Here is a 13,227-nt window from a genome sequence, read left to right as displayed (position 1 = left end):
ACAATAATATTAATAAAAAGTTATTACAATGTAGTGTAATCAGAAGTCGTACATTACATAAAAAATGTAACATATTATCCATTTGTTGTTCCAGTGCAGCTTACTTAACGTGATGGTGTAAATGTAGTGTGTATCTCGTGTGTAACTGAGAAAATCCAGTTTACTGGATAAATAAAAACACCCTACAAATGTGATGTCCTTCAGATGTATTTACAATATGCAGATGTATACACACTTCAAAAGTCGTTATCTAGGACCTTTATTAAAACTCAAATTGAAATATAGTTGCAAGCAACGATGATGGGCCCAAGCACCTGCGCCATCGCTACCGCGGTGCACCACACAAGCTGTGTGGATTTTGAGCATGTTAAGACCCATAAAGAGCCGCGGATGCTGATGTCATGGAAAATGATGTCACTCAGGATGTCATGAGCCACTTTTCAGTATAAGTGTAAAGCATCGTTACGGCCGGACACGTCATTCTGGTGCGTCATCGCCACCCGGACACAACATAGAACCAGTAGTGTCCATAGGATGTGTAGTGTGTAAAGGATGTGTGTAGTGTCCATAGGATGTGTAGTGTGTATAGGATGTGTGTACTGTCTACAGTGGCTTGCAAAAGTATTCGGCTCCTTGAACTTTTTCACATTTTGTCACATTACAGCCACAAACATAAATCAATTTCATTGGAATTCCACGTGAAAGACCAATACAAAGTGGTGTCCACGTGAGAAGTCGAACGAAAATCATACATGATTCCAAACATTTTTTACAAATAAATAACTGCAAAGTGGTTGTGTGCGTAATAATTCAGCCCCCTTCGGTCTGAGTGCAGTCAGTTGCCTATAGACATTGCCTGATGAGTGCTAATGACTAAATAGAGTGCACCTGTGTGTAATCTAATGTCAGTACAAATACAGCTGCTCTGTGACGTCCTCACAGGTTGTCTAAGAGAATATTGGGAGCAACAACACCATGAAGTCCAAAGAACACACCAGACAGGTCAAGGATAAAGTTTTTGAGAGATTTAAAGCAGGCTTAGGCTACAAAAAGATTTCCAAAGCCTTGAACATCCCATGGAGCACTGTTCAAGCGAACATTCAGAAATGGAAGGAGTATGGCACAACTGTAAACCTACCAAGACAAGGCCGTCCACCTAAACTCACAGGCACTCACAAAACGCACTCACAAGGAGAGCGCTGATCAGAAATGCAGCCAAGAGGCCCATGGTGACTCTGGACGAGCTGCAGAGATCTACAGCTCAGGTGGGGGAATCTGTCCATAGGACAACTATTAGTCGTGCACCGCACAAAGTTGGCCTTTATGGAAGATTGGCAAGAAGAAAGCCATTGTAAACAGAAAACCATAAGAAGTCCTGTTTGCAGTTTGCCACAAGCCATGTGGGGGACACAGCAAACATGTGGAAGAAGGTGCTCTGGTCAGATAAGACCAAAATGGAACTTTTTGGCCAAAATGCAAAACGCTATGTGTGGCAGAAAACCAACACTGCACATCACTCTAAACACACCATCCCCACCATCTGGATATCCAAGATGGCGCCGGTGAGGTTGGCTGCCGTCACGACTGCTCCGACCAGATTTTCTTTGTTTTTGTTCTTTAAGTTAGTTTTTACCGTTTTAAAACCAGTCAAATTACCACCATGGAGTACATTAGCGCGAGTGTTGTTCCTCTCACACGCTCCTGCACACCAAATCTGGAGCTACTGTCCATCATGTGTCGTCCTTTTTATCTTCCTCGGGAGTTTACATCGGTCATAATCAGCGCCGTTTATATTTCACCACAAGCGGACACGGACACTGCCTTATGCGAGCTGCATGAGGCACTCACACAGCAACAAACACAACACCGGGACGCTGCGCTTATTGTGGCGGGGGACTTTAACAGTGCCAACCTCAAACGTGCAGCGCCAAACTTTTATCAGCATATCACCTGCCCCACCAGGGGCGAAAGGACACTGGATCATTGCTACACCACAGTCAAGGACGGTTACAAGGCACTATCTCGCCCTCCGTTTGGTAAATCCGACCACGCCACCATCTTCCTCATGCCAAAATACAAACAAAGGCTGAAACAGGAAGTTCCGGTTCAGAGGAAGGTCGCGCGCTGGACGGACCAATCGGTGGCCGCGTTACAGGACGCACTCGATGACGCAGACACAAATTCACTTTTTCTATGCATACTTGCACAAAATTATAGTTCTATGTGTACAATATATTTCTATTTTCAGGTTCTATTTTTTCTAGTTAAATTTTTATGTAAATTTTCTATCATATTTCTTCTATTGATATTTATTACTTATAAGTTTTAATTCTCTTTTTAAGGTCACTGGCGGTCGTGTAAGCATTTCACTACATTTCGTACTGTGTATGACTGTGTATGTGACAAATAAAATTTGAATTTGTATTTGAATTTGAAATATGGTGGTGGCAGCATCATGCTCTGGGGGTTCTCTTCAGCAAGGACAGGGAAGCTGGTCAGAGTTGATGAGATGGATGGAGCCAAATACAGAGCAATCTTGGAAGAAAACCTCTTAAAGTCTGCAAAAGACTTGAGACTGGGGCGGAGGTTCACCTTCCAGCAGGACAACGACCCTAAACATAAAGCCAGGGCAACAATGGAATGGTTTAAAACAAAACATATCCATGTGTTAGAATGGCCCAGTCAAAGTCCGGATCTAAATCGAATCGAGAATCTGTGGCAAGATCTGAAAACTGCTGTTCACAAACGCTGTCCATTTAATCTGACTGAGGTGGAGCTGTTTTGCGAAGAAGAATGGACAAGGATTTCAGTCTCTAAATGTGCAAAGCTAGTAGAGACATACCCTAAAAGACTGGCAGCTGTAACTGCAGCAAAAGGTGGTTCTACAAAGTATTGACTCAGGGGGCTGAATAATTACGCACACCCGACTTTTCAGCTATTTATTTGTAAAAAATGTTTGGAATTATGTATGACTTTCGTTCCACTTCTCACGTGTACACCACTTTGTATTGGTTTACACGTGGAATTCCAATAAAATTGATTCATGTTTGTGGCTGTAATGTGGCAAAATGTGGAAAAAGTGAATACTTTTGCAAACCACTGTATAGGATTTGTAGTGTGTAGGATGTATGTAGTGTCCATAGGATGTGTGTACTGTCTGTAAGATACGATTTCTAAGAGTTTTTGAGCATGCTAGGGGGCCGGATGATTGAAATAAAAATAATTTAGAAAATAATTCTTAGAAGTACAATAGGGCCTTCACACGCTATGACATCAGCACTAATTAAACATCTAAAACTTATCAGAGCGATGGCGAGGACATCATAGTCAGGTCATCATCGTGTGATGTCATAGTGCTTGGACCCTAATGATGGCAGAAATGTGTAGATTATGTTTCCTCTAAATATGTTGGTGCTGTCGTGTTGCCGTGTCTGTTCATTTCTTTGAACTCCTCTGTGTTTTTAGTCTGTAAATAGGCAGATTTTTTCTTCTTCAGAAGCCACACTCCGAGACCAAGTAACACCAGGCCCGGCAAAATGATGAGGATCCACAAGTAATGAAGGTTCTTTACACCGTTATCTGCAGAGACAGAAATTCATTGCTGTAAATAGTTCCCTCTCAATGACATGACATTAGAAATGTTATTATAGATTTAAAACAGTCATTATGAAGTCTATTCTTCTTATTTTCATTGTTATATTTTCATATTTCTCTCTTTCAAAAATTATATTTTATTTATTACATATTATTCATGTGTGGAGTTTCAGCGTAGAACTACTTTTTCATATCGGTGATTAATATTTTTTCATATGTGTTGTCACTCACATAATCACATGACTGTGTGTGATGTTTCCATCAGTGAGCTGAACAACACAACACACACTTAAATAAGGTTTAATATTCACCTGAGGAATCTGGACTCTCTTCAGTTCGGTCTTTAGAGGAAAAAGAAATTAATATCACTTTTTAAAAAAATTCTTACTTTATTAACAATAACAATATATTTTTCTTTTGATGTGATATTTCAATAAGGTTTGATATTCACCCACCTGACGAATCTGTTCTCTCTTTAATTCTCTCTTCAGTTCGGTCTTTATAGAAAAAAGAAGATAAAATAAATGATATTAAATATCTGTGTTCTGATTGTGTGTGTGATTTTTACACATTATTTATTCTCACAAGTGATTTCTGTTTAAACACACAGTTCATTTACTCCTGTTAATTTATTCACTAGTTCATTTACTCCTGTTAATTTATTCACTAGTTCATTTACTCCTGTTAATTTATTCACTAGTTCATTTACTCCTGTTAATTTATTCACTAGTTCATTTACTCCTGTTAATTTATTCACTAGTTCATTTACTCCTGTTGGACGCAGCAAAAATATCTAATAATTGGGTGAACACAGGAATTTGAGAGACTTCATAAAGGACCAGATTGTGACACTTTGACTATTAGGAGGAGGTCGGTGAGTGTGTGCTGAAAACAGTATTGACATTTGGGACAGGTGTGTGTGTGTGTGTGTGTGTGTGTGTGTGTGTGTATTCTCTCTACTCAATCTAACACAGACAAGGAAATCTTACCAGTTCTCTGTGTAAAACACTAAACTGTGCAGCACAGTCTCACATCAACATTAAATAATCTGTTCAGTTTAATAACATTCCAGTCATTATAAACTCTGTGTACTGATACTGTGTGTGTGTGTGTGTGTGTGTGTGTGTGTGTCAGACTCTCTATCTGAGATTAATACACTTACTGTAGACTGAGAGATGAACTTCCTGGACAAAGACAGATTTCTTTGGGTGTTCCAACAGCATGGAGCTTCTGTACTCAGCTTCATCAGTAACTCTGACGTTCTTCAACACCAGGGAACAGTTTCCTTTAAGCAGCTCGTCCTCAGGAACGTCCACACGCCCCTCGTATCCTTCATCCTGAAGTGAATCTTTACCCTTTCGCTCAAACACAACCTCACGCTCAATAGTCCACACAACATGAGGTGTTTGGACAGAGAGATCTCTCCATTCACACGGCAGGACGACTGTGGAGCCCACAGGAGCTGAAATGACGGGAAACCCGTTTTAGGAAATGATTATATTTATATCCTATATAATAAAATCTATATTTATCTTTTAAACTGGTGTTGTAGTATAGTGTTGTAATAAGGCTCGACTCAATAACGATGTGTCCTAATGACAACTGGATTGACCCTTTAACTAGGCCACAAAAATTTGGTTGATTCACAGGAAATTATAATTTTTTTTACATTTGCAATTCATTCAAATGTAATAATGTTTTTTACATTTAACATTAATTCATCATCACCAAAGAAGTTGGTGGTATGGAGGCTCGGAACGATGTTTGAATTTCCAGTTCTGTATTTGGATTTGCAGAGGGAGTCACATGGGATTCCAATGAGTTAGTTATTGTTCGTATTAGTGAAGGTGAGGAAGTACATTAAATACAGGAAATATTAATTGCTTCTGTTTTAAGATCCAAAATATTAGCCACAGATTTCCTGCTTCAATTTTTCTTTGGCGGTTGTAAACCATCACCCGCGTTTATCTGCCGCTGCAATATTCAGACATCATTTGGACAGTTGTGAATACGTCACAGCCTTAACAACGCATTGCGATAGAAGCCCTTTAAAAAAGGCTAATAGCAATCAGGGAGAATGAAGCAGCAAGTGTGAAATGACTTACAATGACTTCTGTTTACACTGAGAATTACCTGTCATGTACTGTGTGTGTGTGTGTGTGTGTGTCTCATAGGTGTGTGTGCACATTTCATATACATTTGTTTGAGCGATTAGTAATATACATGTATGTATGAGTGTTTCATATACGCGTGTGTGTGTGTGTATGGAGTGTTTTATGTGTAGGAGTTTGATTTAAGCTCTATAAGACACTTCATATTTTATTAAAGTTAGAGTCATTAGAGTTGTTATGAGAAAACCTGGGTCATGACTCAGTGGTTAAGACGTCTGATACTGACCTTATTTCTAACTCTGTTATCTGATACGCTGAGACTTTTATAATTAGTCGGTGTTTCACACTGTATGATTGACTTACCTGTGACTGAGAGTTGAGCTGCATTGATGGAATCTGTGGGAAAAAGAAAAATCACAATCTACATGATTTTAAGAAACATACATATACAGTGCATTGCAAAAGTATTTATACCCCTTGAACTTTTCCACATTTCATCACATAATAACCACAAAGGTAAATTAGATTTTATTGGAAAGACAATGATAAATGGTTAACATATTTAATAAATAAAACTTTATAAACTGTGGTGTGCATTTGTATTCAGCCCCCTTTACTCTGATACCCCGAACTAAAATCCAGTGGAACCTTCAGAAGTCACCTGATTAGTAAATAAAGTCCACCTGTGTGTAAATAATCTCAGTATAAATACAGCTGTTCTGTGAAGCCCTCAGAGGTTTGTTACAGCATCATAAAGCCCAAGGAACACACCAGACAGGGGAAGTGTTTAATCCGTCCATCATCTGAAAATAGAAAGAGTACGGCACAACTGTAAACCTACCAAGACATGGCCGTCCACCTAAACGGACAGGTCGGGCTAGGAGAGCATTAATCAGAGTAGCAGCCAAGAGAACAATGGTAACTCTGGAGGAGCTGCAGAGATCCAAAGCTCAGGTGTAACAATCTGTCCACAGGACAACTATTAGTCGTTACCTCCACAAATCTGGCCTTTATGGAAGAGCAGCAAGAAGAAAGTAAAAGAAAGTAAAAGAAAGCCATAAAAAGCCATAAAAAAACCCATTTGTAGTTTGTGGGGGGACATATGGAGCATGTGGAAGAAGATGCTCTGGTCAGATAAGAACAAAACATTTTGGCCTAAATGCAAAACACTGTGTGTGGTAGAAAACTATGAAACATGGTGGTGGCAGCATCATGTTGTGGGGGTGCGTTTCTTCAGCAGAGACAGGGAAGCCGGTCAGAGTTGATGGGAAGATGGATAGAGTCAAATACAGGACAGAAGAAAACCCATTAGAGTCTGCAAAAGACTTGAAACTGGGGTGGAGCTTCACCTTCCAGCAGGACAACGACCCTAAACACACAACCAGAGCTACAATGGGATGGTTAAAATCAAAGAATATTCATGTGTTAAAGGTCCAGACCTAAATCCAATTGAGAATCTGTGGCCAGACGTAAAAATTGCAGTTCATCTAACTAAACTAATCTTAAACTATTTTGAAAAAAGGGCAAAAGCAGCTGTAATTGCAGCAAAAGGTGATTCTACAAAGTATTGACTCAGGGGGTGAAAACAAATGTACTGAATACAAGTCCACACTTATCAGATAGTTATTTGTTTAAAAAAAAAATGAAAAACATTTTCCTTCCACTTTTCCACCTTCTTTGTGTTGGTCCATCACATAAAATCTCAATAAAATGCATTTATGTTTGTGGTAGTTTAAGGGGTATGAATACTTTTGTAAGGCACTGTATAGACATAGATAATTTGACAGACAGACAGACATACTGTACAGATACAGTAGATAGATACGCATGTTGTAGTCAGTGTTAGGACACTTATAATTCTTACCCAGACATAAGATATACAGGACATACAGGAGGGTCGTGATGTCCATAAGACTGCTGTGGAGTTTGGATTTACTGAAACTAACAGATGGAAATGAGAAATATATAATATATATAATCATCATTTATCATTGTGAAATTACACACACACACACACACACACACACACAATATATTGCCAAAAGTTTTCTCTAGTCTGCCTTTAAGTGCATATAAAATTTAGTAACATCCAATTCTTTATCCATGGGGTTTAATGATGTTGGCCACGCCCCCTATGCAGCTATAACAGCTTAAACTCTTCTGTGAAGGCTTTCCACAAGGTTTAGGAGTGTGTTTATGGGACTTTTTGACTATCAATTAGTGCAGTGCAGTTTGCAAAGGGTATGAATAATTTTGGACATGCCACTGTACATCATCTTGTACATCATCTTATTATCTTTTGGGAGACGCTCGTGTCATTTCTAATCAAGAAAAAAACTTGCTGGTTGAATAAAAGTGAGCTTAAATCACAATATGGGGTATAAATAATTTCGGGATTGACACACATTATATACACTACCGTTCAAAAGTTTGGGGTCACTTTTTGTTTAGTGATTTACACTCACCTAAAGGATTATTAGGAACACCTGTTCAATTTCTCATTAATGCAATTATCTAAACAACCAATCACATGGCAGTTGTTCAATGCATTTAGGGGTGTGGTCCTGGTCAAGACAATCTCCTGAATTCCAAACTGATTGTCAGAATGGGAAAGAAAGGTGATTTAAGCAAATTTGAGCGTGGCATGGTTGTTGGTGCCAGACGGGCCGGTCTGAGTATTTCACAATCTGCTCAGTTACTGGGATTTTCATGCACAACCAAAGAATGGTGTGAAAAGGGAAAAACATCCAGTATGCGGCAGTCCTGTGGGCGAAAATGCCTTGTTGATGCTAGAGGTCAGAGGAGAATGGGCCGACTGATTCAAGCTGATAGAAGAGCAACTTTGACTGAAATAACCACTCGTTACAACCGAGGTATGCAGCAAAGCATTTGTGAAGCCACAACACGCACAACCTTAAGACGGATGGGCTACAACAGCAGAAGACCCCACCGGGTACCACTCATCTCCACTACAAATAGGAAAAAGAGGCTACAATTTGCACGAGCTCACCAAAATTGGATAGTTGAAGACTGGAAAAATGTTGCCTGGTCTGATGAGTCTCGATTTCTGTTGGGACATTCAAATGGTAGTCAGAATTTTGCGTTAACAGAATGAGAACATGGATCCATCATGCCTTTTTACCACTGTGCAGGCTGGTGGTGGTGGTGTAATGGTGGGGGATGTTATCTTGGCACACTTTAGAACCCTTAGTGCCAATTGGGCATCGTCTAAATGCCACAGGCTACCTGAGCATTGTTTCTGACCATGTCCATCCCTTTATGACCACCATGTACCCATCCTCTGATGGCTACTTCCAGCAGGATAATGCACCATGTCACAAAGCTCGAATCATTTCAAATTGGTTTCTTCAACATGACAATGAGTTCACTGTACTAAAATGGCCCCCACAGTCACCAGATCTCAACCCAATAGAGCATCTTTGGGATGTGGTGGAACGGGAGCTTCGTGCCCTGGATGTGCATCCCACAAATCTCCATCAACTGCAAGATGCTATCCTATCAATATGGGCCAACATTTCTAAAGAATGCTTTCAGCACCTTGTTGAATCCATGCTACGTAGAATTAAGGCAGTTCTGAAGGCGAAAGGGGTTCAAACACCGTATTAGTATGGTGTTCCTAATAATCCTTTAGGTGAGTGTATTTTCTACATTCTACAACAATACTGGGGATTTCAAAACTATAAAATAAAGGTATTATTAGGTAATTATGTAACAACAACAAAAACAACAGTTAGTTGTTTTTTCAACTAACAGTATTGTCAAGAACATTTGCAAAATCCGTCAAGCACCATAATGAAACTAGCTCTCATGAAGGCCATCCCAGGAGGGCGAGACCAAAACCTACCTCTGCCACAGACGAGAAGTTCATTTAGAGTTATCAGCCTGAAAAATGACCAATTAACAGCACCTCACATTAGAGGCGTTATGAAGTCTTTACAGAGCAGAAGTAGCAGAAACATCTCAATATCAACTGTTAAAAGGAGATTAATGCATTTTTTGGACGCCTTCACCATTTCTTTACAATGTAGAAAGAAATTAAAATCAGAAACGAACATGGAGTTAGAAAGTAACCCCAAACTTTTGAATGGTAGTGTATATAAGATAGATATGATTTATATTGCGAATTTAAAGACATATACAGAGGTGTGAAAAACAATTTGCCCCCTTCCTGATTTCTTATTCTTTTGCATGTTTGTCTCACAAAATGTTTCTGATCATTAAACACATTTAACTATTAGTCAAAGATAACACAAGTAAACACAAAATGCAGTTTTTAAATGATGGTTTTTATTTTTTAGGGAGAAAAAAAATCCAAACCTACATGGCCCTGTGTGAAAAAGTAATTGCCCCCTGAACCTAATAACTGGTTGGGCCACCCTTAGCAGCAATAACTGCAATCAAGTGTTTGCGATAACTTGCAACGAGTCTTTTACAGTGCTCTGGAGGAATTTTGGCCCACTCATCTTTGCAGAATTGTTGTAATTCAGCTTTATTTGAGGGTTTTCTAGCATGAACCGCCTTTTTAAGGTCATGCCACAACATCTCAATAGGATTCAGGTCAGGACTTTGACTAGGCCACTCCAAAGTCTTCATTTTGTTTTTCTTCAGCCATTCAGAGGTGGATTTGCTAGTGTGTTTTGGGTCATTGTCCTGCTGCAGCACCCAAGATCGCTTCAGCTTGAGTTGACGAACAGATGGCCGGACATTTTTCTTCAGGATTTTTTGGTAGACAGTAGAATTCATGGTTCCATCTATCACAGCAAGCCGTCCAGGTCCTTAAGCAGCAAAACAACCCCAGACCATCACATTACCACCACCATATTTTACTGTTGGTATGATGTTCTTTTTCTGAAATGCTGTGTTACTTTTACGCCAGATGTAACGGGACACGCACCTTCCAAAAAGTTCAACTTTTGTCTCGTCGGTCCACAAGGTATTTTCCCAAAAGTCTTGGCAATCATTGAGATGTTTTTTTAGCAAAATTGAGAGGAGCCTTAATGTTCTTTTTGCTTAAAAGTGGTTTGTGCCTTGGAAATCTGCCATGCAGGCCGTTTTTGCCCAGTCTCTTTCTTATGGTGGAGTCGTGAACACTGACCTTAATTGAGGCGAGTGAGGCCTGCAGTTCTTTAGATGTTGTCCTGGGGTCTTTTGTGGCCTCTCGGATGAGTTGTCTCTGCGCTCTTGGGGTAATTTTGGTCGGCCGGCCACTCCTGGGAAGGTTCACCACTGTTCCATGTTTTTGTCATTTGTGGATAATGGCTCTCACTGTGGTTCGCTGGAGTCCCAAAGCTTTAGAAATGGCTTTATAACCTTTACCAGACTGATGGATCTCAATGACTTTTGTTCTCATTTGTTCCTGAATTTCTTTGGATCTTGGTATGATGTCTAGCTTTTGAGGTGCTTTTGGTCTACTTCTCTGTGTCAGGTAGCTCCTATTTAAGTGATTTCTTGATTGAAACAGGTGTGGCAGTAATCAGGCCTGGGGGTGACCACAGAAATTGAACTCAGGTGTGATAAACCACAGTTAAGTTATTTTAATAACCTTAATAACGTAAACCTTCATTTAAAAAAAGGCATTTTGTGTTCAATTATGTTATCTTTGACTAATAGATAACGGTTTTTGATGAGCAGAAACATTTAAGTGTGACAAACATGCAAAAGAATAAGAAATCAGGAAGGGGGCAAATAGTTTTTCACACCACTGTAATTATTATTTAAATACATTTAAGAAATTAATTCTCTCCTACCACAAAGGATGCTGTTCTGCCTGCCAGTGTGTAAATAGTTCATAGTGCAGCACCTGTAGGATCACAGAGGAGCAGCAACATTTTACCAACTCAAATGCAAATATAGAAATTCAAAAATTATTTAAAAACTCAATTCAGGAGTCAGTGTGGTAAGAGTGATACTGATTCATTTGTCTCCAACTCTACTAATCATAAACCCTCTCATGTAATTCTGTCTTTTAAATAATTATCTGCTCTTTAAAAGATCAGTGGATATACAGTATTTGCAGTATTAAGTGCCGATTGCACAGATTTTAGACTTATTTTTAACCGGTCTACACACACACACACACATGGTATAACATGGTATATGTAACATATTACTAATATGTAAATATTATATGTATTAATACATACAGTATATATATAGTATTATATAGTACAGTACATATATATTATAAATATTATATTCGGACACGGGTCATGTTGCTCAATGAAACAGGACGTCAGTTATTTTGGGTCGTTTGCAAAATGCAACCAAAGGATTTTAAACTACTCCTCCTAGGGGATTTATATGATCACCACCAAACCGGGCTGATGTGATCTAAAGACACTGAGAATGCAAACTTGTAGAGGGATTTTTCACGGGGTCAGCCATGATAATGCCTTAAACTTACGCTAAAAAATGGTTAATAACATTGTGTGGCATTATACTGAGTGACATTAACTGCTTTTTAGCACAAATTTGAGGCATTATTACGGCGGAGGGTCCCCGGGGCTCCACCCATGTGCAGATCCTGACGCCTGACCCTCCCACCCGTCATATGTGGTTAACTGCCTGCTGCTCCTTACGCTGCTACATTGTAACGCCTGTGATTCACTCAGTATAACAATGTAAATGTTGATAATAACGATTCCTGACTGGTCCAACCCACCCGCCAAGCAAACAGAGGTTCGGTTTTATAAATATAGATAACACACGTACATGATATACACAACCTTTTACAATTAGCCTGCAAACAGCTTACAGATATACACAATAGAATGTGTAAATAACATACGAGGAGTGTTCAAGTCAAACCGGGTCAAAATTCTCCTGAATAAAGGCTTAAACCCAATTTTACACTACGGATCTAAACTCAGCTGATTGACAAGTTGATGTTGAGTTTTGAACGAGCAGAATAAACACGGTTATGTGTGTATCATTAACACTTTTACGCGGTGTTAGCTAGCTGTTAGCTATTAGCTCCTGTTGTCCTAAGAATTCGCCAGCCATTACCTGTTTGTGTCGGTCTCCAACCAAAATATTTCCTTTTGTCTTCGATTTATTTAGTTGCATATTTACTTCAGTTATTTTTTATCGTAATGCCTATTTTTGTCTTTATTTCTGAAAACAAGCGGATCTGACTGGTACAGTATCCGCACCCTTTATGGAAACAATCCAATTGGACGGTAGTCCCCTGGGAAGTGTCCTGCACAGTTATAGTAAGTGCGATTCGAAACCGCAGAAAGCAGGAATGTCAGGGGTGTAGGGAACAAGTGAACAACAGATCTACACTTCACCGGAAGTTGGAATGAAAAATCTCCCATCATGCCCTGCGCCTCACTGGAACCCTAAAATGGAGCTCAAAAAGTGATTGACATACGTATTATCCTCATTATCGAGGACAAAAATTATTATTGTAATTTGATCGAATAATAAATTTACGAGTTCTACACGTGGGACGGGGAATTCGGCGCAGGGGAATTGCGCGCCCCCAGTGGGCCACTTGTGC

At 39.5% G+C, this 13,227-nt stretch overlaps 1 protein-coding gene across 1 annotated transcript; it reads right to left on the bottom strand.

Annotated features, from left to right (window-relative positions):
* Window positions 1–3,081: 3,081 nt before the first annotated feature.
* On the bottom strand, window positions 3,082–12,938 carry LOC128507236 (uncharacterized). The gene is made up of 8 exons (XM_053477969.1): window positions 12,732–12,938; window positions 11,474–11,526; window positions 7,570–7,646; window positions 6,069–6,101; window positions 4,757–5,056; window positions 4,050–4,091; window positions 3,906–3,935; window positions 3,082–3,579 (listed from the first exon to the last, which is right to left on the bottom strand). The coding sequence occupies exons 1-8, from the start codon at window positions 12,789–12,791 to the stop codon at window positions 3,389–3,391; spliced, it is 786 nt and encodes a 261-aa protein (XP_053333944.1). The 5' UTR covers window positions 12,792–12,938; the 3' UTR covers window positions 3,082–3,388.
* Window positions 12,939–13,227: the final 289 nt, after the last annotated feature.

The sequence above is a fragment of the Clarias gariepinus genome, chromosome 2, assembly GCF_024256425.1.
Source record: "Clarias gariepinus isolate MV-2021 ecotype Netherlands chromosome 2, CGAR_prim_01v2, whole genome shotgun sequence".
In the NCBI taxonomy this organism is placed as follows: domain Eukaryota; kingdom Metazoa; phylum Chordata; class Actinopteri; order Siluriformes; family Clariidae; genus Clarias; species Clarias gariepinus.
The sequence above is the reverse complement of the archived record's forward strand: the minus strand, read 5'-3'. Positions and strand labels throughout refer to the sequence as shown.

Excerpts from the sequence above, each read along its gene's own strand:
- LOC128507236 (XM_053477969.1), bottom strand. The coding sequence starts at position 12,791 with ATGCAACTAAATAAATCGAAGACAAAAGGAAATATTTTGGTTGGAGAC. Across the intron at positions 7,647-11,473 it reads GCAGAACAGCATCCTTTGTG|TTTCAGTAAATCCAAACTCC; the intron begins GTAGGAGAGAAT and ends TCCATCTGTTAG. Across the intron at positions 3,580-3,905 it reads AGAGAGTCCAGATTCCTCAG|ATAACGGTGTAAAGAACCTT; the intron begins GTGAATATTAAA and ends CTGTCTCTGCAG.